Source organism: Triticum urartu, chromosome 2A (genome assembly GCF_056163025.1).
Source record: "Triticum urartu cultivar PI428250 chromosome 2A, HENAU_Tu73, whole genome shotgun sequence".
NCBI lineage: Eukaryota > Viridiplantae > Streptophyta > Magnoliopsida > Poales > Poaceae > Triticum > Triticum urartu.
This window is the reverse complement of record NC_141874.1, coordinates 1,799,984-1,826,543: the sequence shown is the minus strand read 5'-3', so window position 1 is coordinate 1,826,543 and position 26,560 is coordinate 1,799,984. Positions and strand designations below refer to the sequence as shown.

The window sequence follows — 26,560 nt, the reverse complement described above, 5'->3', positions numbered from 1 at the left end:
GCCCTAGGTTGTGAAGCAACCTATATTTCTATCATTCCCCAAATTCCCAAACAAATCTCATAAATTCTTTGGGGCATATCTTCATCAAATATGTAAAAATTCTTCCTTGCCTAGTTCAAAACTAATTCAACAATATTCATTTTCCTATTCTGTTCACAACAACACTTTATGAAGGAAGTGCTATTTATATATTCTTGATTGCCCTCGGAATTTTTGGGCACTCTTTCCTATCCAAATCATTACCGCATGACAAAATTCAGCTCCATTTGCCTAGCAAATCTTCTTCGGCAAATTTCCAAAGTTTTTGTCCACCTAGAAGCATTGTGAAGGAAGTACCTTTTTTATATCTCTAAATGACATGAAATTTATACAGTTCCTTCATATGTCCAAATTATCACCCTCCTCCAAATTTCAGCTCAGTCAAATAATCTATGTGAGCCCAGGTTCAATTTATATTTTATGGCCAAATTGGCACGTTGCAAAGCAAGTGTTATATAGACCCCTCCTATTACCCTCAAACTTTTCAGGCACTCTTCCATACCCAAATCATTGCCACATGATAATATTCAGCTTAATTTTCCTAGTAAATCTTTCTCGGGAAATTTCCAAAGTTTCTACCTCGAGAGAAGCTTTGTGAAGTAAATACTAGCTAGGCTTACCCAAATGATCTGAAAATTGACCAGCGCATGACCATACCTAAGTAACTTACCTACACCAATTTTGAGCTCATTTCATTCATCCAATCTCTCTCACTAGTTTTCCCAAGTTTCTGTCCATAGAAGAGCATTGTGAAGGAAGTACTACTTTGGCATGTCCAAATGGTATCAATTTTCTACAATGCTTTCCTATGCCCAAATAACCATCCTCCACAAAATTTCAGATCAATCCATTCATTATTTTGAGCCCAGCTTCAACATTCATATTTTTGTCCAGCGTGGTACTTTGCAAAGCAAGTACCACCTAGGATCCTCCTTTTGAGCTAAAAATTTGTGAAGACATTCTCCTTAGTAGGTGATCATCCTCAGCCAAAACTCACGCCCATTGTCCATGTGCATTTCCCGTACCGCTAATCAAACACTTGGCTGCTAATTCATGTTTGAGCATCGATCGGTCTTCTCGTGAGAATCTTATGTTGTAATTTTCTTCCTAGCACCAACCTGGGGAGTGCCCAACCCAATAGACATGCCTAAGCCGCCCAGAACACATGGAAACATTACGGTCACGCGGTGACCACGCGACGGGCATGCGAGTTTACGCGCTCTAGAGTTGGGGCCCTCGGCCACCGCCCAAACCTCGACGTATCGCCACCAAACCATGTATTTATGATTAAATAGGTCCTTATGTAACTAGAAATGATTTTTGGAAAAAATAAATAGCAAACTATGAGGCAGCTGCAGTTCAAATTTGACCCGCTTCCAACTGAATCGGCGGAAATTTTTCTTTTTCACGAGAGGTGGATCAAAAAAATTTACACCCAACCATTTTGTCAATTGTGCATTAAATATGGCCTAGTATTTTATAAAAATGATTTGGTACAATTTTGCAACAAATATTTGGTAGGTCCTTCACAAAATAAACTCATTTCGGGCACTCAAAAAATGGAAAACGAATTTTTCGTGCAAAGAAAATGAAAACTCCCTTAGGCAACGTTGTTTGCCATTCCAATATGCACCCTTGTGCACAATATGAGATCATTTGAACAAACTATGCCATGAATGTGGCCATAAGATTGATCATCTGCCTTCAAAGGCATTGATCTCCACACATGATAGCTCGTTTCTGAGAACACTTTTTTTAAAAATAATTGCCGTATTACAAGTTTATTATTTTTGCTAGTAACTTGGCCACATATAACGACACAATGCGAAGGTTTTGCAATGTTTTGAATTTTTTTGAATTTTTTATGCCCGTTTCAAAATGCGGTCAAAACGGCGGGAATGACCGTTCCTAGCTAGTGGTTGAATCTTGGATTTTTTTTGTGTTTATATGATTAAATAGATACTTATGTACCTATAATTGATTTTTGAAAAAAATAAAGAGCAAACTACGAGGCAGCTGCAGTTCAAAATTGACCTGCTTCCAACTGAATCGGCAGAGATTTGTCTTTTTTACTAGAGGTGGATCAAAACTTTTTACACCCAACCATTTGGTCAATTGTGCATTAAATATATCCTAGTATTTTAGAAAATTGATTTGGTACCATTTTGCAACAAATATATGGTAGGTCATTCACAAAATAAACTCATTTCGGGCACTCGAAAAATGGAAAACGAATTTTTCGTGCAAAGAAAATGAAAACTCCCTTAGGCAACGTTGTTTGCCATTCCAATATGCACCCTTGTGCACAATATGAGATCATTTGAATAAACTATGCCATGAATGTGGCCATAAGATTGATCATCTGACTTCAAAGGCATTGATCTCCACACATGATAGCTCGTTTCTGAGAACACTTTTTTAAAAAAATAATTGCCGTATTACAAGTTTATTATTTTTGCTAGTAACTTGGCCACATATAACGACACAATGCGAAGGTTTTGCAATTTTTTGAATTTTTTTGAATTTTTTATGCCCATTTCAAAATGCGGTCAAAACGGCGGGAATGACCGTTCCTAGCTAGTGGTTGAATCTTGGAATTTTTTTTGTGTTTCTATGATTAAATAGATACTTATGTACCTATAATTGATTTTTGAAAAAAATAAAGAGCAAACTACGAGGCAGCTGCAGTTCAAAATTGACCTGCTTCCAACTGAATCGACAGAGATTTGTCTTTTTTACTAGAGGTGGATCAAAACTTTTTACACCCAACCATTTGGTCAATTGTGCATTAAATATATCCTAGTATTTTTAGAAAATTGATTTGGTACCATTTTGCAACAAATATATGGTAGGTCATTCACAAAAACCTCATTTCCGGCACTCAAAAAATGGAAAATGAATTTTCCGTGTAAATAAAATGAAAAATTCCTTAGGCAACATTGTTTGCCATTCCAAGATGCACCCTGATGCAAAGTATGATATATTTTGAACAAATTATGCCATTTCAAAATGCACCCTCGTGCAAAAAATACAAGAGAAACAAATAGAAAAACACAATTACATAAGATTTGTTCTTATTGGTTGAAATGTTTGTGCCGTGGATCGATGACATGGCATCCATCCATCCATCCATCCATCCCATTTAGCTAATGAAAAAAATAGAAAGAAAGAAAAAGAACCCCCACCCCCGGGGCAGCCCAACCACCCAAACCCTATCCCCTCCCCAGATCCATCGTCGCCGCCCCCTTCTCCCCCCTCATCCCCTCCAACCACCCAAACCCTATCCCCTCCCCAGATCCAATCTCGCCGCCGGCCTCACTCTCCCCCCTCATCCTCTCCCGCTCGCGCACGCTCCCCCCGCGGTGGCTCCTCCCCATTCCCCCCGCGGCTCCGACCATGGCCGCCGCCCTCGCGTCGCCGCGCACCGCACGGCAGCTCGTCGACGCCCTCACCGCGCACATCTCCCTCTACTACCCCGCCAACCCTAGCAGCCCCTCCCCCGCCCCCTCCCCCTCCCCCACCCCGCGCACCGTGATCCTGCGGTGGCTGGCCGCGCTGCCGCCGCCGCGGAGAAGGACCAGGAGCCCGACCCCTACGACGGCCGCTAGCGGGTCGCCCTCTTCTTCGCTACGCAGACCGGCACTACCGAGGGATTCGCCAAGGTACGCGCACGCTCCTCCTCCCCCGCGCTGCTCCCGCTCGTCTGTCTATCTTGTGCAAGGTGCCTAATAAGCTCTCCCTTCTATGCCCCGAGGGCCCAGCCAAGATGGTGCTCGCGCAGCTGGGCAGGAGCCTCTCCCGCGCGCTTGCGCAGATGGGCAATGCCACGGTGATCGACGAGAAGGTGCTCGGGGAGTGCCTAAACGAGATCTCCCCCGCTCTCCTGCAGTCTGACGTCCGGAAGATCGTCAACCTCGAGACCCTCGCCGCCGGCACCAACAAGCGGCGCATCATATAGCAGGTCCTGCCCGCTCCACCTCCCTCAATTCATTTCCTGCGCTATTCGATCGAGGGACGCGCGTGCCAGGGGGGACTGGTCGGTTGGAGGCTGATGCCCTTGTGTTTTTCTTGCTGCAGGCCGTCTTCACGGAGCTCTGCAACATGCTAGATCCAGGGAAGCCGGTCTTCACCCCCAAGAAGGGCAAGCCCAATGTCGTCATGTTCGTCGGATTGCAGGGCCAGTCTGACTCACCAACCAACCTCGCCTGCTTGCTCTGTTTATTGTCACATAATAGATTAGCCTTGAATTCATCTAGTTTGGATCAAAATAGAACCATTGATTAATACTAGATGATTGTTACTGTAAATTTGGTTATAGATTTCTTTGAACTAGTTTGATTCCCTGCTAATCTACATCTTTTACTTACTCACATGCTTGACTGAATTTGCTACTGCTGTTACTCTAGTGGTGAACGAGATAGGCATTATATTGCTTGTTTCATTGTTTCCACAAATTAAAACTCAGTAATCTTGTTAACTGCTACCGCTGTCATGAACCACACATCTGAGATGAACTTGACATTGATTTGCTCGTGTGTCAAGTATGGATAGACTTTGCTATTCACCAGTATTCAGGCGGTTGAAGTGTGCGTGTTGTTGTGGCTGTTAGGATGTCGTTGGGTTGTTATCACTAGTACTAGTCCTATCAAATTGCATGTGAGTAGTTCATTACCATGCTATCCAGGGGATATTCATTTATGTGCCTGTGAATTCGTTCTTGGTGTGTATGTATGTATATGTGCTAGCAACATGAGTAGGAATTAGCATCATGCTCGGCCTGGATGGATTGCATGTATACATTGATCAGTTTGGCTCAGTTTGCATGTTTACATTTGCTTTAACTTTGACTGAAACTATCTTGGTGACACTTGCATCAATGGTGTGTTCTGCCCTTATAGATGTCCTTGGAGAAGATGGCCATTGGAGTGTAGGGGAGGAACAACCTTGTCCTGCTCGAGGAGGAGGAGGACCACCCGAGCTCGACGACGACACGGCAAGAGGTAGCACTCGCCTCCCTCCCAAGGTGAAGGTCTGATCCGCCTGTTTAGATGGTCTGCTCTTGACTTATGCATGTGAGGGGAGAAGAAAGTCAATTGGACTGAATTATATTTGCATGTGAGGGGAGCGATCCTTTTGGTAGATGCAGAGTATAGATTCACAAAATTCACCACATGAGCGTACTACCTATATCCAAATTTTGGATACCACTTGCATGCTTGAAAAGATGATTTGATTGAATGCTTGAAAGATGAGTCGCTAAAGTGAATGATGTGAGGGATGTTCTCACGTATTACTATTATTGTCGTTCCTTTTCTGTCTTCTTTTGTCAGATTTTGTTTTTTGTAGTAATTTAAGTTCTGTTTTGTAGACCTATTTGTTTGTGTTACTGTTCTATTTGTCTGGTGATGAAAAACCTGTTAATCATACCATCTTTCGGGACTGATTGGTCGTAGTGCGCCCATGCTGTCATTATGCAATTCTAAGGACAAATTAAACAGCTTGACTGTAAATTTTTTTAATACTTTCGAACTTACATGTCATCTATTTTTTAGTTTTTTATTCTGTTGTTTACTATGTATAGAATATGGCTGGACAATGATGAAAACTGAATAAAACACCATCTTTTTGGACACCTAATGACTGGACAAATATGTTCATATTTTTTAAGTTGCTTTGATCTTTGTTGATAATTTTTTGGTCTAAAATATTTCTCTATGAAGAGAGTACAAGCAGACGGGCGGTCTGAACTGATGCCATGTTGATATGTGTGCATCATCTGTGCTACCCTTGTGGTTGGCATCTGAGAGAAAAAAATTGTGCACTTTGTTCTTCTCATAAGTTACATTTTTTAAATTCTTCTGCTTTTTGTCCTGTTTGCACTTAGCTTCTATTATCCCTCTTTGTTGCACTTGGTCTAAGGGGGATGTAGTGGGCGCGGATAGAGAAATGGTTTACTTGCCAACCCTTTGCAGCGTTTGCCATTTCTTTGGATTAGTGGCAGTGATTTGAACCTTACCCGTGCTTCTGATAAATTCATGAAGGACAAGGGAAAACATGGTTGAATTTCTTAATATGAGACAAAAAGAGACAGTCTCATTATTGTCATTCTTTTAGATTCATGTGTTCTGTTTGACCATGGCTGTGATGATAAACACTTTCAACAAACATGCCAGTTCTGCTTCTGAAAATTCATGACTGAAAAACCTGTTATACAAGATCTGTTTAGTACTCATGTATTATGGTCGTGGCTTATTTAGTATGTGCTTGCTGTGCCTTGTGTATTGGTGCCTAATTAGCTTCTGTTAGGGGATAATCTACTGGTTATAGAAAGATTTTACTCTTGTGCCGTGGAATAGATGGTTCATGTGTACTGCGATGTACTAGTTGAGCACTGCTGGCTGTACTAGTTGAGCTCTGCTCCTTCTAACTCATATCAATTTTGCTCCTGCTGCTGTACAAGTGATGCTTGTGTGATTGTTGATGGACAGGAACTAGCAAACTTTGTTGTTTTGCAACTGAATGAACGCAACTTCAGTTTGTATGTCACCCAGCTTGCTGTTGCGGTGGCTGTCGATGCCGGTGAGCCTGCAACATCTCTGATGAGCTGCAGGACCTGGACACCTTAGGTATGCCCTGCTCCTCCTCCTTCCACCCTCATCTCATGTGCGCCAAGTCCATCTATCTCATGTGCATGTAGATCATGATGTACTAGAACCCTGCAACAGAATACTGATGTAATATGCAAAGAACAAATTAAAACCATGTTCTATATCCTGACTTGTTATTTTCTTATCTAGCAAATTGTAGACATGAATCTCTAGTTGACCTATTGTTTCATAGACATATATCTGCATTTCTGCTGCTTTATCATACATTCGATCCATAAATCTGCATTTCTGTGAAATTTTTGCATGAGAGAAAACTGGTGTAGCTAGCTGGACTATGCAACCAAGAATCAGGAAGTAGCATATTCAGTTTTGCTAATAGAAAATTTGTCTGTTAGAGATAGCAGTACCGATTGTACTTGTTAAACAAGCATATATTCTTCCTGGAATGTTTGTCTATCAGCTAGTATGATGGCATATTAACAACTTTCTGAGGGTGCTAGAGTCACAGACTCTTGGGTTCCATGTTAAAACAAACTAATGGATATATATCTTAGTAATATTAAACAAAGCTATATGGCTTATCTTTTGAGTTTTCCAATGCCATCTAATCACTTTGGCAATGTTCTTTTATGAGTAAAGCATTATTAACGCCTAAAATATTACCAAGCAGGCTTTGTTGTCTTTAGGATGATGAGATTTGTCGGAATCTGCAGATTTACTAAACTGAGGCATTGGGCATTGGAGATTAGGCATTTATGTATAATTTTAGTTTTGGATGTGTCCAAAGCAAACATTACTGTCAACTGTCAAGTTGATTCTAAAATGTCTCATTAACTTCACTATTCTGTTATTTACTGTTAGATTTACTTCTATTTTGTTCCTAAACATTTTCTTCTGTAAGGTGCAGATGCTGGGCTTTCTTGCTTCTTCGTGAGCATCAGGACAAAGAAGTCGGAGGAAGAGTAGTTCTGAGAGTAATGAAGCCCTTTATGCTGCTCCTATTTGTATGTGTGTTATATGATGTAGCAGAATCTGTTCATGTGATTGTACACTTGTGGAGCTTGTTATCGGATTGTAAACTTGATGCTATCACATTTGTATGTGTGTTATATGATGTAACACTTTGATGGTTGATAATATTTGAAATATTTCGTGTGTTTTGTGTGCCAATTTAAATATAGGTATTTATTTACATCAAATTAGAAAATAAAGAATATGGCTCTGACAGCTAGGACCCAGTACCAGAATCTGACAATGGGGACCCACCTAACTAGTGAACTCATTTTATAAAAAAAGAAAACTGAAATTGTTGAGACAAAAAGGCCACGACCCAAAAATAAAAAGGCTTCAATGTTGGGCTTGGCCCATGAAGTCGACCAAAAATTGACAGGAAAAAATACACTAAAAAGGCCGAATTAATGGGCTCGGCCCATATAAACACCAAATTGGACCGGGCTGAATCTTGTGCCACATCAGCTTGCCACGCTGGATGCCTACGTGGCCTGGGGAGGTTGCTAGTGACCAAAACACCACAGTAGGAATATTTTGGTCATAAACGTCTACGACCATTTCAGAAGAAAGGTCGCTATAGTCAGTTTACGACGGCCAGCTTTTGACCTTATGTTTTTGGTCACAAAAAGGTCATAAATGGAAATTTGTGACCATTCAGTGACCAATAGTGGTGGTCATAAGTTGACATATTTCTTGTAGTGAAAGGAGGAATTCAGATCTTTCATTTATGATACTTCTTCCATTGAAGAGCATGAGATAAAATGGATACAATTCTTACAACGGAATAAAGTAACCAGTGAGGAGTCTTGGCTGCATCAGATGTATCAGATGAGAAAGTTGTGGTGTGCTCCATATCTTGAGGGGCGTTGTTTCCTAGGATTGAGCAGCAATCAGAGGAGTGAGAGCTTGAACTCTGTGCTACATACGCATCTTGAGGGTAAGATGTCGTTGTTTGAAATGCTAGAGCACTATGAGCGTTGCCTTGCGTCGCGACGGATTAACGAAGCTCTCCATGACGTCGAAGCCTTGCAGTCCGTTCCATTTACAGAGGAAAATGCTTCGCCGCTTGAGAAACACGCCACAACAGTTTTCACACCTAGTGTCTTTAAGATGGTCTTATGGAGCATAGATGCTGTCACAAATGTCAGATTAGAGAGATACTAGATGGATCAGAAGATTCCACTTATGTTGTGTCCAAGCAGGAAAGAACGGATAAAAAGTTTGGAGTGCGCATTGAAGAGCAAGGAGGTCTTTTGCACAGGGTGAGTTGTTCTTGCCGTAAGCTGGAATGCGCAGGCACACCATGTTCCCACATTTTTTTACATATTGGGGATTTTGAAACAAACAATTCTGCCCGGTTGTTGCGTTCCCACTAGGTGGACTATGAATGCAAAATGTGCATACGCACCTACCAGAAAAAACCAGATGTATGACTATTCGCTAAGCCTGCAGAGGTACCGCGAGTTGTGGAATTGTAGTCACGCCGCAAGTTTCCAGGCATGTCACTCTGATGAGGACTATCACCGTCTAAAGATGCTTTTGCAAGCACAACATCATGGCAAGCAATCAAGTTTTGAACAAGCTGACAGCAAGGAGTCAACTAATGCTCAGCATAACAGCATTAGGTTTGGCCCATTGATGCCGCACTCGCAGAAAGTTGATAAGGTTCTGGATCCCGTGCATGTGCCAGGACGAGGTGCACCGAAGAAAAGGCTGCAGGCAAAGACAAAGAAGTCAAGATCACAGAATATCTGTGGCTATTGCAAGAAACCAGGTCACAATCGACGTAAATGCGCTAAATTGCTAGAGGTACGAAATATGTTCATATTTTTTTTTGCATGTGTTTTACTCATAATTGATGTCCATGTGATTTATTCTATTCTTCTGTGTAGGATATCGAGGCTGAACTATGATATCTACATACAGCATGAACCGACGATGAGCTAGAGAAAGTCGTGTGCCATTCATGTTTGTGTGACGTGGTCTTTACATTCTATTTCATCGTGACAGTAATTTAGTGAAGTGCGGTTGTACTGGCATGTTACTGTATTAGTTCGACATCTTTCGTTTCCATTTTCTGTGTGTATCATTTGATGTCCAACTTTAAGAATGATGATGTATTTCGACAAATTGGGCACTATGATTCTTCACCCTTACTATGGTTGTCATGCATATTCATAATCATCATGCATATTCTTCATTTACAGAGCAATAATGACTGACGTATTTTTTAAATAAGCGGGGCCCACTGGGGTGTGCTTGGAAATCTTTGAAAAACCTCCATGCACGTTCATCTTCGCTGCATGCAAATCGGGCGGCAGCCGCTGTGCCAGTAGCTGTCAAGGCCTTGATGAATCACTATTCACATGCAGGTCCCCGACTCTTGCATGCAGGTCCCCTTGAGGCATAGACCGATGTTTTCAGCAGTCAGTCTAGAGGGCATTATAAATTTAAAAAAATACAAAAACTTGGAAACCTAGTTTTGTTTGTGGAAGAGATCATGTGTGCCAAAACTGAGGTGATTTGGAGGTGGTCGAAAAAGTGCCCGCATTCCCGGAGGGACCATTTGGTCTAACTTAAGCCAGTTTTTGAAAAAACGTGAATTTTTCCACCACCTCCAAATCACCCAAATTTTCTTGTACATGGTGACCCACATGTGCAAAACATGTGTATGCAAGAAAATTTTGAAAAAAATTATTTTACAATGCCCCCTTGAGGCATAGACCGATGTTTTCGTTTGTGGAAGAGATCATGTGTGCCAAAACTGAGGTGATTTGGAGGTGGTCGAAAAAATGCCCGCATTCCCGAAGGGACCATTTGGTCTTAACTTAAGCCAGTTTTTGAAAAAACGTGAATTTTTCCACCACCTCCAAATCACCCAAATTTTCTTGTACATGGTGACCCACATGTGCAAAACATGTGTATGCAAGAAAATTTTGAAAAAAATTATTTTACAATGCCCCCTTGAGGCATAGACCGATGTTTTCAGCAGTCAGTCTAGAGGGCATTATAAATTCAATTTTTTTAAAAAAAATATAAAAACTTGGAAATCTAGTTTTGTTTGTGGAAGAGATCATGTGTGCCAAAACTGAGGTGATTTGGAGGTGGTCGGAAAAATGCACATTTCTGATATTTTCACAGGTTACAAAATATATTATTGGAGAGAATATAGACAGCACCACACAACAACAGCACATTCATCCAATACAATAGAAGATAGCTCTCCGAATACAATTCATCATATTAGTCTCCGAATTCAAAAGACCGAACAAAGATAGAACATTACAAGTCTCGAGACCGCGAGTAGCGAGTTTGTCTTCACATTACAAGTCGATATCGATCATCTAAACTACCATCACATAGAAGAGAGTTGCGGTCATCACGATGAGCATTATCGCGATGAAACTGGTCTTCATCCGGTTCCTCCAACACTCCCTCCTCTCTCCCGCTAGATAGCGGGCGTATCTAGATTCCGCCTCCGTCCTAGTGGTGTACCCTTTGTAACTGTTACCGCTGAAATGGTGAACCTGTCTCCGACACTCCTCCCAGTCGTCGTAGACTCCGGGAACCTTACCCTTGTACACGACATACGACGACATCTCTATGCACAAGCCAAATAGCAGACAATACATAAGCAATAAATAAGTATGCAACAAAAGGATCGGAAGAGAAAAGCAAGACATTAATAGCACAATTCATGGTCCTAGTAATAAATAGCATCGATTACATCTAAGTTTAATGACTTTCCAAACCAAAGAGACATACAATTCATTGAAGTTTAATTACAACATGAGCCAATCAATGTTTCAGAACTACACATAGCATCACTACTTTTGACTCGACTCATGGGACCGGAGCGTGGATGAAGCCGCCGTCTGTCCTGATGGTCATGAAATCGCGGGTGTTGTCAGCCTGCATTTGTAGCGTTGTGTCTATCTCACTGCACAGAACACGGAATGTTAGAAGAAATAAAGAACGATCGATGGATGCATTTTTTGCTGTTTTGGCTGATGTTGTTTTGGTGTTGTTTTCGTGCCATTTAGGATGGCTGCAGTGACTTTTTGGTACCATTTTTGATCTCTAAATATGGTTGCAGTGAGAGCAAAATATGGCTATTATTTTTTTGTTTTGTTTCAGAAACAGGACAAACCAAAGGGCCCACGTCTCCCCTCCAGATTTTTCGAGGGCCAAAGGGCAGGACGTTTGAGTTTTCAAGGCAACTCCCCACGCCTCCCTTCCACTGGCAACTCCCCACGACTCCCCTCCACTGGCAACTCCCCACGATGCAGGGAACTCCCCTCCTATTCCATTGCCGCTCAATCTGCCTCCCTCTGCCTCCCTCCTCATTCCATTGCCGCTCCATCTTCCTCCCTCTGCCTCCACCATCAAGCAACTCCCCTCTGCCTCCACCATCGCTGGCCAGGAGGGAAATGGCGGAGGAATCGTGGAGCAACTCCCCTCCGTCTGCCAAGAGAATGGCGGAGGCATCGTGGAGCAACTCCCCTCCGTCTGCCAAGCATCACCAAGGTGAGGCGTCTGGCAAGGAGCCGCTGGTGGTCGACGACGACGTTCTGGTCCCCGGGCAGAAGCAGGACTACACCGTGAAGCTCATGGTTGATATCCACTTGAAGGAGAAGCTGTATGTCGTATGCACCAGCAATCCAGATGAAGCCGACAAGAGGATCCGCGAGATCAGGAGGAGGCTCGGCGGCATGTTTCCTCGGTCGATCGGCGTTGATGTCGAGTATACGAGGGAAGATGAACCTCCGCAAAAGGCTGCAGTTCTACAGTTATGCGTGGAGGATCTCGTCCTGGTATACCACATCACCGCGGCAACCAAATGGTAAAAACATCCAGTTCTGAAGTTTCTGAAGTTCTGACGTTTCTGTCTAATTAGTAGTTTATGAAGTTTCTGAAGTAGACGCAATAGTTCTGTAGTTCTGAAGTAGATGCAATACTACTTCTGAAGTTCTGAAGTTTCTGTCTAATTAGTAGTTTCTGTAGTTTCTGAAGTAGATGCAATAGTTCTGAAGTTTCTGAAGTTTCTCAAGTAGATGCAATAGTTCTGAAGTTCTGAAGTAGATGCAATACTAGTTCTGAAGTTCTGGAGTAGATGCAATACTAGTTCTGAATTTTATGTCTAATTAGTAGTTTTTGAAGTTTTTGAAGTAGATGAATTTGATGCACCAGATTAATTTGATGCAGGCCCAAGGAACTCCGCCCGCTCCTGCAGGAGAAGAAGCTGTACACCTTTGTTGGCTTCTCCATTGGAGGTGACAAGGAGAAGCTGAAATTGTCTGGTTTGGAGATCAACCCCGACAAGTACGTCGACATGCAGCTCAAATGGAGAGTTCCAAGGAATGGAAAGAAGTGGCAGGCTTTGGCTGAGTTTGCAGCCTGCCCCATCCACCCATCGTACAAGGAAATGAAGAAGAAGATCAACAAGGAATTGGACCACAAACTATGGGGGGACAGCCCACTGCCAAACAACCTCATCGAGTACGCAGCGAAAGATGCGTACGTCACCTACGAGGCATGGAAGAAAATCGACATCGTCAAAGAAGGTTTGGAGTACTGGCAAGAGGCGGAGGATCATTGGGATGACCCCTACTACTGGGGATATTGAGTTGTTTGTGGTATTATGTGTCTTAGTTTGCAGTTATGTGGTTGAACAAGTTTGCTTTTGTAATGCTGAACAAGTTAGCTTTTGTTATGTTGAACAAGTTTGCTTTTGTAATGCTGAACAAGTTAGCTTTTGTTATGTTGAACAAGTTTGCTTTTGTAATGATGAACAAGTTTGCTTTTGTTATGTAGTTATGTGATTGTTATGATGTTGGTGCAGAACACTTATGGTTGTGATGTGATGCAAAATCCTTCAACTTTTGGTGATCATTTAGTTCAAGTTTTGGTCAGATCATACAGAATGTTGTCTAGAAGTTTTTGTGATCATTTAGTAGTTTTTTTATACAGAAGCCTTTCACTATAACTGAAAAAGCTGAAGTTCTCAGCATGAAGAATCACACAACACAGCACCTACATTATGATGATACACTATCAACTGCAGACCTGAATGCATCCAATCGTCCTTTCCCAAGCAGTGATGGTAACTGAAAGTATAACAACTAAAAACGCAGCTCTACTGTATGTGTCCAATAGTGCCATCATAACAGAACTTTGAAAAGTCCTATATTATACAGTAGCAAGCATCACAAGTTTCAGATGGTTTTCTAGCAAGAATTTTCCAGAAAAGTGGATTGGTGGCACAAAATTGCTACACTCAGTCGATCTATCTAGCATTATCAGCATGGATACCATTGAGACGTCAACAGAAACTGGGGTACCTGCGCTGTCCTACGGTGGTTGAGGAGATGGATCCGGCCGATCCCGTTCGGGGGGCGCGGGGGCGGCGGGGGTGGAGTCGCCGACGGCGTGCAGGGGCTGCGGACAGAGGGGGACGAGTGGGGGATCTGGCGATGGAGGGAGGGAGGCCACAGTGCGAGGGGAATAGGTGGAGTGGGGGGAGGGTTCTAATGGCCTACTTCGGATGGGCCTAATTCGGATGGGCCGTCTCGTTGCATGCATGGGAATGGCGGCGATGTGGGTTTGCATGCGCGGGTGGCGGACGTGAACTTTATCTATCCGAAATATGTTATGATTTCTACCCGAAAACAAGCTCGCGTGCGACGCTCTCCCGTGCGACGCACGTCTCTCGCGTGATATGCGATTCCCATGCGACTGCGTGCCAAGTTTTATAGATGGAAACTTCTTTAGACACAATGCCATCTCAAAAACAACTCAGAAACAACTGTATGATTGATCATAAAACACATGCATTGTTGTTCAAAGAACTGTATCATGAATAAATTGTACCATAATTGCGAACATAGTGTGAAACAGAAAACAAAATGTTTGTTTGCAACTAAATAATTCTGGTTTGAAGCTTAAACTGGTTGAAAAACAATTGAGCCTACTCCATATTGTCTTCTGCGCTGCCAAAATCCAGTGACCTCTTGCGTTGCGTCGTTGGAGATTGCATCGGGCTTGGTGATGACCCATGTGCTTCAATCTTTTTCTCTTTAACATCAATGTAACCATACAACTTAAGTTGTTCTTGGTCTTTCTCTGCCAACTCTCTAGCAAGACCCTCCATTTCTTGGATTCTCACTTCCTGTAGAAAACCATAGGAATTGTATTAGGAAGAACTCAAAAAAGACGTAGCGATAAACTAGATGCATGTAACATGTAAAATTTGAACCTCGGAATCAATGTCATCCTCGGGAAAACAACCCGTAGTTCTATTGTACACAATGTACAGGTGACATGTCTTGCTGCCATTCAGATCAGAAAGCATTTTTTGTACATCATCTGGTCCTGCAATCAAGAACATTCCTTCTGGCAGCTTCCACGCAGACCCGGGTAAGAAGTAGTACAGTTCTGCTCCCAGTTTGCAACCAAAAGTATCTCTCATTTCACTCATAATGAGATCGTAGGTCACTTTGGCGGGTTCAAAAATTCTGACTTCTGCCGGGTGTTCATCAAAGTATGCTCTCGGGACATGTGACATCTCATCATCCCTACTAACAAAAAATTCCATGACCAGCACCTAGTATCTCACATCAGAGTTAATACATTCAATGAGTAAAGGGGCAAACATAATTTTTTATGTGCATAGCAACATTGCGGCCTTGTTACCTGCTTTTGTGGAATGTATCCTTCATGTGGAGTGACTGGGGATTGTGCCATCTCAAACCTTCTCACCTTATTATGTGGAATGTATCCTTCATGTGGTGTGACTGGGGACTCTGCCATCACAGGTTTCTTATCCTGCGTATGAAACGTCGATAGTGGCTTTACACACAAGTTTTGAAAGGTCATACCATATCTTGGGTATGCATCGTTGGGAGGTACTTACAAGGGGAGAATTGACGATATGTTGTTGGGGTGGACTGATGTGGCATTGAACGGGTGACTCTATCGCAATGTCTCGAGTGAATGGCGACTGTGCCGTCTCATGATGCTTAGCCTACATACAATCGCCGACATAAGGTTGCCACAAATTGAAGATGTTTGTATCATAGAATACGTAGGTCCTTAATATATAGAATCGGTGCGAGATACTTACAGGGGGAGAATAATTGAAGACATGTTGTCGGGGTGGCCGTGAGATCGCACGGTCTTCTAACATATGTCCTTCCAAGCGGACCTTCTCTAGCATGGCCTTGTAATCCATGTCCGACCGCTCCTGTAGCAGCTTACTGTCCATATCCGCACGTGCCTGCAACACATAGGCATCCATCCTGACTCGCTCTGTCTGTATAATACTGTCCACAAGCTTCCGGTCCTTCTGCAACGTTTGATGCATTTCCTTGTAGCCTAAGACAAACTTTTTTTCCATGTACTCACAGTCCCTCTTATACTTTTCTTCAATCTCAAGACTCATCTTCGCCATCTTAAGGGAAAACTCCTCACGCTCCTCCTTTATCATCCTGTCCACGTATGAACGTTCTTTTTTCAGTTTCTTATCTACCTCAGCGCGATCCTTTTGCACCTTCAAGTCGATCTCCCGACGCGCTTCATGCAAAGACTTGTCGTACTCCGCACGGTTGTTATGCGCCTCTGAGACCATGGTCCCTACAGCAACACGTATACCCATAGTATGAAAACTGTATCCACACCCTCATCCAACTAATTCGAAACAATACGACCGTGAAAAAATATTCATAATCAGTTCGTACGATCAACTAGTACAAACTATCAATCAAAAAGCTCTTGCATGACATCCTGTACTCGAATCACACCAGAACTACTCAATTATGGCAAAAGCTGGATTTTCTAATCTCTTCAGAAATTACTTGTTGGTCGAATCAATGGAAAAAATAATCAGCACTGTAATCGAAGATGGGAGAAGCCGTGGAAGAGACCTTTTTAATCCGGCGTCGGCGTGGTCGCTTGAGAAGCGATGGCGCGATCCCGGCGATGGCTATGTGAGGAGAAACAAGGTAGATGGGGGTGGTTAGGATAGGGTAGATATGCGGTAGAATGGGAAGGTATATATCCGTGATTGTAGGTTTAATTAGTTATTTTGAAGTAATGCGCTTCGATGCAAGTTTTTTTTTAACGAGCGCGATCTTTTCGGGGCTTTGAAAACATGTGCACTGACCGCGGGTCGAACCACATATGACACAAGCCCGAGCCATCGCCGTGCCCGTGCCAACCCGCCGCCCACCATTCTAACTTATTGTTCTCTAAAAAAGGAAGAGCAATAAATTCAGTCCAAGAATTTCCAGATAGATATAATTGTCAACCCATTTTCGTTCGTAATTACGAGATATGTTTGGTGCAATTAGTGGCTAACTGGGTTCTTTTTTTTTGAGGAATAGTGGCAACTTGGTTTGATACATGCCAAACGTTACGTTCAGATTAGTTGCATTATTTCGTTCATTTTTTACCAAAAAAATCTATACAAAGTGTTAATTGGACAATGTGAACAATGTGGCACGAAGGTTGTCGGCCCAGCCAGTGGATGGAACGGATGGTACATGTACACGCAAGTACGATCTCTAACACACGCATTTCGGGTCCCTGTACATGTACATGTAAACCAACCCAACATTGATCCGGTTCAGTGGATGCATGCATGCTCTATGTGGCACGAAGTATGTCGGCCGAGCCAGTCGACGGACCAGATCGATGCTACAGGAGGGACTCCATTGTAGACCAACGCTCCATCAATGTCCGGTGTGTGTGCTACGTCCATCGTAAGACAAACATAGTTCCGTCAACCCTAAAACCCTAAACCCTGATAACCCTAACCCCCCCCCCCCCACACACACTAAACCGTAAAAACATTCAAATTTTTGCCCCACATGGAAACCATTATGCATGCATTCTCTATGTGGTCATGGGATGCCATGAAAGATTTTTACGGTCTCTATGTGGACCGGATCGATGGTACCAGAGGGAATCCATTGTAGACCAACGCTCCACCAATGTCCGGTGTGTGTGCTACGTCCACCGTAAGACAATCATAGTTCCGTCAACCCTAAAACCCTTAAACCCTAAACCCTGATAACCCTAACCCCCTCCCCACTAAACCATAAAAACATTCAAATTTTTGCCCCACATGGAAACCATTATGCATGCATTCTCTATGGGGTCATGGGATGCCATGAAAAAAGTTTGGGATTATACATGCAAGTACGATATCTGACACGCGCATTTCCGGCCTAGCATGTCAACAACCCGAAAGCACCAGCTGCTTTCCTCACCTGTATGAAACCAACCCAACATTCATCCGGTCCAGTGGATGGATGCATGCTCTATGTGGCACGAAGTTTGTCGGCCGAGCCATTCAACGGATCGGATCGATGCTACCAGAGGGAATCCATTGTAGACCAACGCTCCACCAATGTCCGGTGTGTGTGCTACGTCCACCGTAAGACAAACATAGTTCCGTCAACCCTAAAACCCTTAAACCCTAAACCCTGATAACCCTAACCCCCCCACACTAAACCGTAAAAACATTCAAAATTTTGCCCAACATGGAAACCATTATGCATTCATTCTCTATGTGCTCATGGGATGCCATTAAGAAAGTTTGGGATCATTAGTACATATACATGCAAGTACGTTCTCTGACACGCGCATTTCCAGGCTTGCATGTAAACACTCAACCCTAAACCCTGATAACCCTAAACCCCTAAACCCCTTAACCCTAATAACCCTAAACCCCTAAACCCTAAACCCCATAAACCCCACACCGAGTTCACAAGATTTTCTTATTTCTTTATATCATTTATCCAAATCTCACATAACTCACGCGGCCCACCCCTCCCTAAATCCCGCGATTACAGCTCCACATTCTAACCACCCGGGCCGTCCGCACCTCCCACGACCGCTGCAAGATCAGATCGGAGACGCCGGTCGCCCACGGAATACAGGAGTCGGCGGCCACCACTCGCCGCCCACCGCCAACGTGATCTGAGGGCTCGGACGTCAGTGTTCTTCTCGCCGCCTCCTCCTCGCGTGAACGTGCCATTTTTCCTTTGCGCCGTCGACCGCGCTATACCGGCACTTATAGTTTCCGACGCACTAACCGCCGCCATCTACTCGGTGGCACCATCTCCGAGATAAGGTATTAGCTGATCGTAACTCTTTATAATCGTTGTCCGCCGATGCTTTAGTTGTTGAACCCTCATAGGTTTTGCACCCAAATAGGTTCTGTGCTTAAACCCATAAGTGGATCATATGTTAAATGACCCAGTTAATTTTGTTAAAATTAATTCTCTGCTAATTTTGTTATACATTTTCCAATTTTGTTCAGATTAATTGAGCCTGATTTTATCATTGCATACGAGGCAGCAATGTCAGTTTCAGATACGAACCTTAATAATGGAGAAAAGCCCATCTCCGAAATTACCGATGCGGTAAGTAATTTACTGTTTGTGTACAATCGTTTCGTACACATAATTCATGTGTACTCAGTAATATTTAATGGCATGTAACAGGAACTCGCCGAAAAGCATGGTCATATGAAGTTAGTATGCTCACAGACAAGGTTCGAAAAAACCATGAAACTGTTGTCACAAGACCACAAAAAGTACATCATATCAGAAACCAGTCTTGGCGGTCTAACCCAGATGCATGAAGTGACTCTAGGCGCATAATGTTGGTTAGACTAGCCAAGAGCATAGATATGGACACGCAATCCATTACCATCGGTAAAACGCCAATTCCTATAACAAAACAGGACGTGCAAGGTATATTTGGCATTCCGATAGAAGGGGAGGATATAGAGCCACATCTGCAAATGCAAACCGACACAGAATTGTTTACCGCCTATGCAAACAATGGGCAAATTTTGATTTCTGACCTTGAAACGGCGATCCGAGCTTCCAAAGGCCTAGACGGTGATTTCCTGAGGCGGTTCATTCTGTACGCAATTGGTACTGTTCTAGCACCAACAACACAACATTATGTGGACTTGAAATTTCTCAACCTCGTTACAGATCTTGAAAACCTTAGGAAATTTAACTGGGGATGTTTCACACTTAATCACTTCTTCAAGTCCGTTCACAAGTTTAGAAATCGAGATCACATAAATCTACAAGGAAATCTAATTCTGCTCCAGGTTAGTGATAGATCACTACTTAATATCCTTTAATTATTGTTTTGTTGCATATCTGTATGGTGATGAACTAATTTATTGTGTAGTATTGGTACTGGGAGCACGTGCGTAGTGGCCGATTAATGTATGCTTCTAGACCCCCTCCATTGATCGCACGATGGGACGAAATGATGGCTACTTTAAGAAGCGATGCTTACGAGAAAGGAGGTCTTCATAACGGGCTGGTACCTATCTACAATTGAACTTTCTATATCCGATTTTCTATTTGGTACTAATGGTTCATTATATTTTAAAAAAATAGGTTGTCATGGAAATTTGTGCTCCTCAACGACCGTCCGAGAATTCTAATAATTTTCCAAGAAAAAAGATAAACATGTGCATCAACATGATTCGTATCGAGCACCATCACAAGGACAACAATTTAGTAGCCAACAAGTATGTACTCCAAAGACTATTTGTTTTTGCAATATCACAAATAGGTGTGATGGAACCTCATTCATTTAGCTATTGTTACCAACGGGGTTTTATTTTGTTTACACAGATTGAAATGGTAGTTGAAGTCATGAATGCACGCATTGCTGATCATGAAAAGAAGGTACGCAGGAAGTTAATGGAAATTGAGCACAGATTTGATGTCAAATACCAGACTCTAGGTGAAGACTTGATCGACATGAAGACTAAAACTGGCACTAATCCTAGGTTGTCGAAGGCCGAGGACGAAATTAAAGACTTAAGGAGGGAACTCCATGTATGTCATACTGTGCATTTTGTATTTTTTATGAATATGTTCCTTCATGTTCATTATTGTTTGCACTGTTACATGACTTAAAATACGAATTTACAAGGAACCGACAATCAGTGTCACAGAAAGGAGGCATGCAGGTGATCAAAATTGGCCCAACACATTAATATCTAAAAGTAACAAACTAATGATGAACTACCTTTGTTCATTGTAGGATCAAGTCAATGTGTGCAATTCATCCCTGACAGGAACTCCTAGGGCTAGCCAAATCACGACAGGAACTTCGAGTACACCAAGTGCAAGACATGTGACGGAAAACAATGAGGAACCACAATTAACTCCGATGAAGCCTGTCTTTGGTAATGATTACAAGTTCACGGATGAGGACATAGAGACAGCCGTTTACATCCGCGGAACATATGACCCTGTTGAAATAGCTAGAATCGGAGACATTTCCCTCACAGCAGAAAATCTGAAGCGAAATTTGGACGAGAAATACATTTATGGTGATGTAAGCCCATTATACTCTATTCTACATCATTACTGCAACAACTATCTTATTATTGTATGATTGAAAATTTGGCAGGTTATTATGGCATATGCTTTCATTAGCCAAATTGAGAATGATACTACCTCAATCATATCTCCTCAAGAAACCGAAAAGCTGTTACAAATGAAGGGGGTGGTTCCTGTTGGACGTGCAGCCTCATGGTTAGCTCATGTAGCAGGAAAATTTGTAGGGCGCTGAAAGGTACACGTTTTCCACACTTTCATAGTTTACGTACACACTGTACACGACAAATTTCGGGTCTCAACCCAACCCAAATTTTACTGCAGGTGCATGTCCCACTCAATGTACACCAAAACCATTGGATGCTAATGATGTTTAATTTTGACAAAAAAGAAATTCAAACTCTGAACTCTATGAATTATCATTGCGACAAGACCAAGGAAGATTCTCTTGTAAGTGTTCTCTTGCTGCCTCTTTTGATCCGCATGGAACATGAGCTCCCAAAGTACCGTAACCCTATGTATAACTCGTCGTACCCTAGGTGGACTCGATTCAGTTCTGCATTGACGAAGCTGTCAAGAAAGGGTTGATATCACCAGCTAATAACATCAATTTTGCCAAATGGACCAAAAAACGCTATGAGAACATACCACAACAGACCGATGGGTACGCATGGCCTCATAAATTATTATTTGCGTACACAAATAAGATTACTGATCTTTAACTAAACATCGCAGGACTTCCTGTGCGGTTTGGACACTGCAGTACATGTTGTCATGGAACGGGGATGAAATGACCGATATTTTGAACCAGGTAATTGAATGCCTAATTTAAATTTGTACTTTGTTTAGCTTGAAAGCTATGCTGACGTCAGTGTCGGTTATCCAATATAGGCAAGGATAGATATTTTCAGGTGGAAAATATGTACAGCCTTACTGCATTCAAATTGCAATGCGCTTCGTCTCAAATCATATAAGTTCCCCATAACGGTTAGCGCTACATGAAGAATATATCATTTATTTCATAAGTCTCATGATTAGAACTAACGCAGCACTCTCTCTTATACAGAAGGAGGTGTACGATGCCCAGCAAGCAGTTCTACCTGATGCTTCAGAAGAGGACGTACAATTAGTCAACAATCCCGATGGTTCCAACGAACCTGACACATCCAACTCCCAGAAGGATACCGGTGCAGCCAACTCCCCCAAAAATGGTGCACCCAACTCCCCTAAAAGGAAGAGAGCACGTGGACGCTTGAGAAAGCTAGTCGATCCCGAGCAAGCAGCAAAAACAAAGAGTCTTAAAGAACTGAAACTTAAATTTGACAGCAAGACCATAGCCAACCAAGTGTCTTCGTTACCATCACGGTCACGCAGAGAGCATAAACCAGCACCAGCTTTATTGAGCCCATTCAAACACAAAAAGGTAGCATCAATTGATACATGCTCATGCTCATGCTCTACTTCTAGCATCATTTGATACACGTTTAGTTCTTATCAGAAAGTGGAAATAGGTACTTTTGGCAATCATGAGCATCCTCTACTTATTGCAATATCTAATGCATTGATACATGCTCATGCTCATGCTCTACTTTTAGCATCATTTGATACACGTTTAGTTCTTATCAGAAAGTGGAAATAGGTACTTTTGGCAATCATGAGCATCCTCTACTTATTGCAATATCTAATGCATCATCAGTACAAAGCTTGATTTGGCAATAGGTGGAATCGGCAATCATTTGCATGCTTTCATTTTGTCAAAAATTAATGCATAGTTCAGTTGTAATTGCTCATAGATATGGTAGGAACATGCTGAGTTATACACTAAACATAGTCATGAAAGCTATAACTACCATAGTCATATTATGACAGTTCCTAGCATGCATCACCGTACGGCAGAATAACACAGCAACCATAACATAGACCACCGTACGATACTTGAGTTGCTAAGGCCTTGTACAATGCAAGGTGCTTAGGGGAGTTGCTTATAGAAATAAACCAGGCTTTTCTTAAGCACATGTGCTTATTTGTACAGGGTAGACGCATAACTAGGCGTCTCTCCTGCAGAAATAGGCACTGGTGCTTCAGAAATACCCTGTTTATTTTTCTAAGCACCACCCTAAGCATCTAGCATTGTACAAGGCTTAAACATGCATCACCAAAATAGTATTAACAACTAGGAACACTAAACCAGAGTAGCAGCAAACTCTTAACATAAACGGCAGATCAACCACCGCTCAGCATAGGTTCAGACACACCATAGGACATCAGTTTTAGACTCCAACAACAAACAAACATACATAACATAACAGGACACGGCGGTCCTGGGGCAGCAGCAGCACTCTAGCAGCACATCACTTCTCTCCCTTCTTCAATGCATGTTGTAGGGCTCATTGACTTTGACAATCTCGAGGAAGCGTGCGTAGGCAGCATGTTTAGCCAAAGTACTGGCGGCATTCTTCTTACCATGTCCATTGCCAGTGCTGAAGGCATGCTGGATCATGCCATCTATGCCGCCACCGATCGACTTGCAACAGAAAGGGCACCCAATCTTGCCAAAGAAACGGTACTTGATCTTCCCAGCAATCAGATGCCTCAGGGTGTACCGGCTCTTGCTGTGCCTGCTGTCCATGCTGTAGTCCACGTTGTCGTCATCCTCCTGTGAATTAGTGAATTAGTACACATAGAAGAACTCAGCTAATCTATTATGGTACATTGACTTTAATTACAATGTTTTGAAAGTACACATGTGTAACATGGCAACTATCTATTTGCTAGAAACAAGGCGTATGTGCACATACATAATTGAGCCAAAGAAACTGACATGCATAAATATGGACGGTGGAATAGTTGCATTTATAGATTAGTGCACAAGTAGTACATAATTAACACATGAAAGACTTCATGAAGTGGCTTGGTTTAATGATATTTGATACTTGTTACAGGTGTAATTCTTCTTGGAATCAGAAGAATGGCTTCATTATACTCCTCCATGCTTCACACAAGGGGGGTTTGTTCTATCTACTGGAATGAAGAAACCATTATTCTTTCTGGCAGCGGCAATACTGCTTCTCCAATATTGTTAGACCCTGATAAGTTTCAGGAGGAAATTGGTAAAGGAGCTATGGGGTGTCTCACTGCTCATATTGATGAGAGATGTGGCTGTGATCATCGAGATAACATACTGTGGAAAATTGGCTAGATGAAATGTTTTGATTTTTTGGTATCCAGTGGATATGTACTGTCAGCCCATAATTATTAAGGGAGCGATCACTTCCTTTGCAAAATGGAAAGCTGTATAGAATTTGCAAATGGATCATCTATGAACATGTGTGCAAACTAATCATATATGAACATGTGTGCAAATTAATTCATCTACATAAACTAAAATAAATCAGGAACTGCAGCATTTTGTCACTGTCCTTGGGAAGCCAATGGAGAATCCTGCCATATATCCATTGTTTAACCCACTTTTTCATTAATGTATCCCTGCCATGAACATTTTCTTGTATTTGGGTTCATTACCCCACTTCTTTCATTAATGTATCTCTTGTGAAACTTATGCTCATCTAGTTAACAAGACAAACCCCAATGCCATGAAAAAAACTCAGAGTATCTGCTGGAATCAGAATGTGAATCAGATTTAAAAATCCACATCCAACATGAAGATCTATGCTAGATCCCTACAATCCTACATACGTAGAACTAGCACGCCCAAGTGAAATTGATGCTCATCTAGTTTACAAGAAAAACCCCAATGTCATGAAAAAAACAGAGCAAAAAACAGAGTACTACCTCAGATAGCTCGTCGATGGCATCCTCGTCGAAGTCGCTGCCCTTCCTGCTATCTAGGTCGAACTCCTTTATGGCGTTCTCCTCCATGAGCTCTTCGATTTCGTCATGCACCTTCCGCTTACGCCTTCTCATCTCCTCCTCCTCCAAATCTTCCCCGACCTTGTGCTCGCCGACGGGTGCCTCGACGGCTGCGATGGCAGCGGGAGCAGGCACAACGGTCGCTGCACCGCCAGCTTCCGCCGCTACGGCGGACTCAGCCGCTGCACCCACGGCTACAGCCACGACAGCAGGCTGCTGTGCTCCGATGGTTGCCTCCGGCTCGTCCGCCGCATCTTCACGCCCGCGCTTCATCGTCGGTCGAAGACAGGAGGAGGGAGGCGTAGGAAGGGAGGAGGGTGGTGAGGAAGGAGGAGAGGGTGGTGAGGTGGTGACGAAGGAAGAGAGGGTGGGGAGAGGACGAGGGTTTTCTACCCGATTTGGGGAAGAAATGCACTGCTCCTGCCTCTTGGAGTTACCGAGAAGCTGCGGGTGCCGATTTGACTTGACACACCCACCCGGCCGTCCCCATTCCACGTGGGGACGTGGCGGTCGTGCACGCGGTCCTGCACCTCCTGCGGTTTGCCATCAATTGCTATCGGTCTCACAAGTGGGTCCCCTTGTCATCCACACAACCGAGCCACCACATGTACCACATTTTTCTTTCTCCCCGTCTCGACCAATCCACATTTTTCTTTCTCCCCTTCTCGACCAGCGCCGCCGCCGTCGCCGCCATCTCTCGACGACCCCTCTCTTCGCTGCCGGTGCGCGGCCGCCGCCAACTCCGGCAAGTACGTGAGATCTCCCCTCTTCTTCCCTTCCCCAACCGCGTCTCCCTACGGAGGCGGATTTGAGCCGATTGGTTTGGACTGAAACTTAGTTTTTGGATTGGATCTTGATTTGGTTTCTATGGTTTGAGACCAAATCAATCAATTAGTTTGAGCTACCACTACCACCTACTACTGCTTCAAATCCAAGAGCCGCTGTTGCTGGCCGGAGCTCGTCGCCTGTCTCGAGCTTTGACGCCATGTCTGATCTAGATTCATGACGTGCCCTCGCGTATGGCTTTGTCCACGGTTTGAACCTTTGGATTCAATCCAAAAGTTGAAAACGGTTTGGACTGGGTTGGATGACGAGCATGTATAGTTCGGTTTGGTCTAGATTCTAAATGAAAATATCTGGATTGGTTTGGTTTTGATGTGTGCTGTGGATTGGACTGGTTTTAGTTTGGATGCCAAACTATTCCCAGGTTTAGATGAGACGGGCATTGCCATTGTCATTGGCATTGCTTTATTACGTAGATGATAGAAAATAGATTGATTGGCCATTGCCAGTATAGGTTTTCACTATGATTTATTATATGTATGATCTTTGTATTGTACTATGTATAATTCAACTTAGAGTTCAACACGTTCTGTGTAGAATGGAGGAAGCACAATGTGGACGCTGCAACTCACGGTGCCGGACCAGCCTTGATACCGCCACGCTGTTCGGCATCTACTTCCAGCCTACTTTTGTTTTCGCAGCGGTAACAATTTATATGAACCTTCTGACAGTACATTCTTTTTGTTTTTTTTGCTATTTCCACTAATGTATTGTGTCTGTTATTTGTTTTTATCTTACATAGATCGTACCATGCAATGTGAGATTGGCATTCAATGAGCTCGTCGCAGACACCGTGACCTTCGATGC

The 26,560-nt window shown here is 43.0% G+C and overlaps 1 protein-coding gene and 3 non-coding genes across 4 annotated transcripts; all 4 read left to right on the top strand.

Moving 5' to 3' along the window:
* Window positions 1–5,435: 5,435 nt before the first annotated feature.
* Window positions 5,436–5,527, top strand: LOC125528690 (small nucleolar RNA SNORD96 family). The gene has a single exon (XR_007292452.1). It is a non-coding gene; the product is annotated as a small nucleolar RNA SNORD96 family (small nucleolar RNA).
* Window positions 5,528–6,034: 507 nt separating this feature from the next.
* On the top strand, window positions 6,035–6,119 carry LOC125528692 (small nucleolar RNA U36a). Its single transcript, XR_007292454.1, has one exon. It is a non-coding gene; the product is annotated as a small nucleolar RNA U36a (small nucleolar RNA).
* A 53-nt stretch (window positions 6,120–6,172) lies between these two features.
* Window positions 6,173–6,263, top strand: LOC125541852 (small nucleolar RNA Z223). The gene has a single exon (XR_007292453.1). It is a non-coding gene; the product is annotated as a small nucleolar RNA Z223 (small nucleolar RNA).
* A 5,825-nt stretch (window positions 6,264–12,088) lies between these two features.
* Window positions 12,089–13,284, top strand: LOC147982668 (3'-5' exonuclease-like). The gene is made up of 2 exons (XM_087539748.1): window positions 12,089–12,501; window positions 12,864–13,284. Exons 1-2 carry the CDS (start codon window positions 12,089–12,091, stop codon window positions 13,282–13,284), a joined length of 834 nt encoding a protein of 277 aa, XP_087395874.1.
* The last annotated feature ends 13,276 nt before the right edge of the window (window positions 13,285–26,560 follow it).

Bases quoted from the DNA above. Each gene is read 5' to 3' on its own strand.
- LOC147982668 (XM_087539748.1), top strand. From the start codon at position 12,089: ATGGCGGAGGAATCGTGGAGCAACTCCCCTCCGTCTGCCAAGAGAATG. The intron at 12,502-12,863 runs GTAAAAACATCC...AATTTGATGCAG, and splicing joins ATCACCGCGGCAACCAAATG to GCCCAAGGAACTCCGCCCGC.